This window comes from Mustela nigripes, unplaced genomic scaffold (genome assembly GCF_022355385.1).
Source record: "Mustela nigripes isolate SB6536 unplaced genomic scaffold, MUSNIG.SB6536 HiC_scaffold_5014, whole genome shotgun sequence".
NCBI lineage: Eukaryota > Metazoa > Chordata > Mammalia > Carnivora > Mustelidae > Mustela > Mustela nigripes.
Window position 1 is genome coordinate 1,522 of NW_026744420.1, and position 1,422 is coordinate 2,943.

The window sequence follows — 1,422 nt, forward strand, 5'->3', positions numbered from 1 at the left end:
ACACCCCAGATTAACGCTTTTTAAAAAAGTAACTTCCAAATGTAATCAACTTTTAACAAGGCTTGAATTTTTTCAAGGTAGTTGGTTTTTTTTTTTTTTAAGATTTTATTTCTTTATTTGACAGACAGAGAGAGAGATCACAGTAGGCAGAGGCAGGCAGAGGGGGAGGGGGAATCAGGCTCCCCCGTGAGCAGAGAACCAAATGCAGGGCTCGATTCCAGGACCCTGAGATCGTGACCTGAGCTGAAGGCAGAGGCTTAACCCACTGAGCAATCCCAGGTGCCCTGAATTTTTGGTAGTGTAAAAATAGGATCAGCTTGGGGATATTCCTCTCTAAAAATCTAAGAAAGCATAGATTAAATGAAATTTCTATGCATTTACATAAAAAAAAGTAACTTACAGCATTTTCCCATGCTCATCATAAAGAGAGGAAAACCCTCCTTGACTGGGGATTACCTCTGCTGGGCTCAGGTCCTCTATCACCATCTTGCTCAGAAGACTTGGACAGGTCACTTCCCCTCTCTGGGCCTCAGTGCAATATTTGTAAGCCCTTTTCCAGCCCTGACGATCCCCCATAAGCTTCCTTCACGTCCCCCATATAAGCACACTCCTACCTACTGTCTCTTTCACTCATTTATCTCATATGCACATACCTTCTCCTATTCTATAGCATGCAGTGATGGTGTTCCAGATGCCTGAGCTTTTTCTCAAGAAAGCCCCCTGTGATGATTTTGTATCTGGCTGATGACAGAGGGGATAACACATGGAAAAAGCCAATTGGTCCTCCCCTGTGGTGGGGTTCATTCTCCTGGGCCTCTCAGCGCACCCAAAACTGGAGAAAATGTTCTTTGTGCTCATCCTCCTGATGTACCTGGTGATCTTACTGGGCAATGGGGTCCTCATCCTGGTGACCGTCCTTGATGCCCGCCTGCACACACCGATGTACTTCTTTCTGGGGAACCTCTCCTTCCTGGACATCTGCTACACGACCTCCTCAGTCCCCCTCATTCTTGACAGCTTCCTGACACCCAGGAAAACCATCTCCTTTTCAGCCTGTGCCGTGCAGATGTTTCTCTCTTTTGCTATGGCAGGGACAGAGTGTGTGCTTCTGGGCATGATGGCATTTGATCGTTATGTGGCCATCTGTAACCCCCTCAGGTACCCCATGGTCATGAGCAAGGCCGCCTATGTCCCCATGGCTGTCAGCTCCTGGGCTATTGGTGGTACGGCTTCTGTGGTACACACATCTTTGACAATTCAGCTGCCTTTCTGTGGGGACAATGTCATCAACCACTTCACCTGTGAAATCCTGGCTGTCCTGAAGTTGGCCTGTGCTGACATCTCCATCAATGTGATCAGCATGGGGGTGACCAATGTGATCTTCCTGGGGGCCCCAGTTCTCTTCATCTCCATCTCTTATGT

General features: G+C 47.7%; 1 protein-coding gene across 1 annotated transcript; it reads left to right on the forward strand.

The window, feature by feature from the left end:
- Positions 1 to 763: 763 nt before the first annotated feature.
- LOC132009122 (olfactory receptor 2S2) lies at positions 764 to 1,414 on the forward strand (the record flags this gene model as incomplete). Its single annotated transcript, XM_059387494.1, has 1 exon — positions 764 to 1,414. A coding segment is annotated over exon 1 (651 nt), but the record flags the coding sequence as incomplete, so codon positions are not given.
- Positions 1,415 to 1,422: the final 8 nt, after the last annotated feature.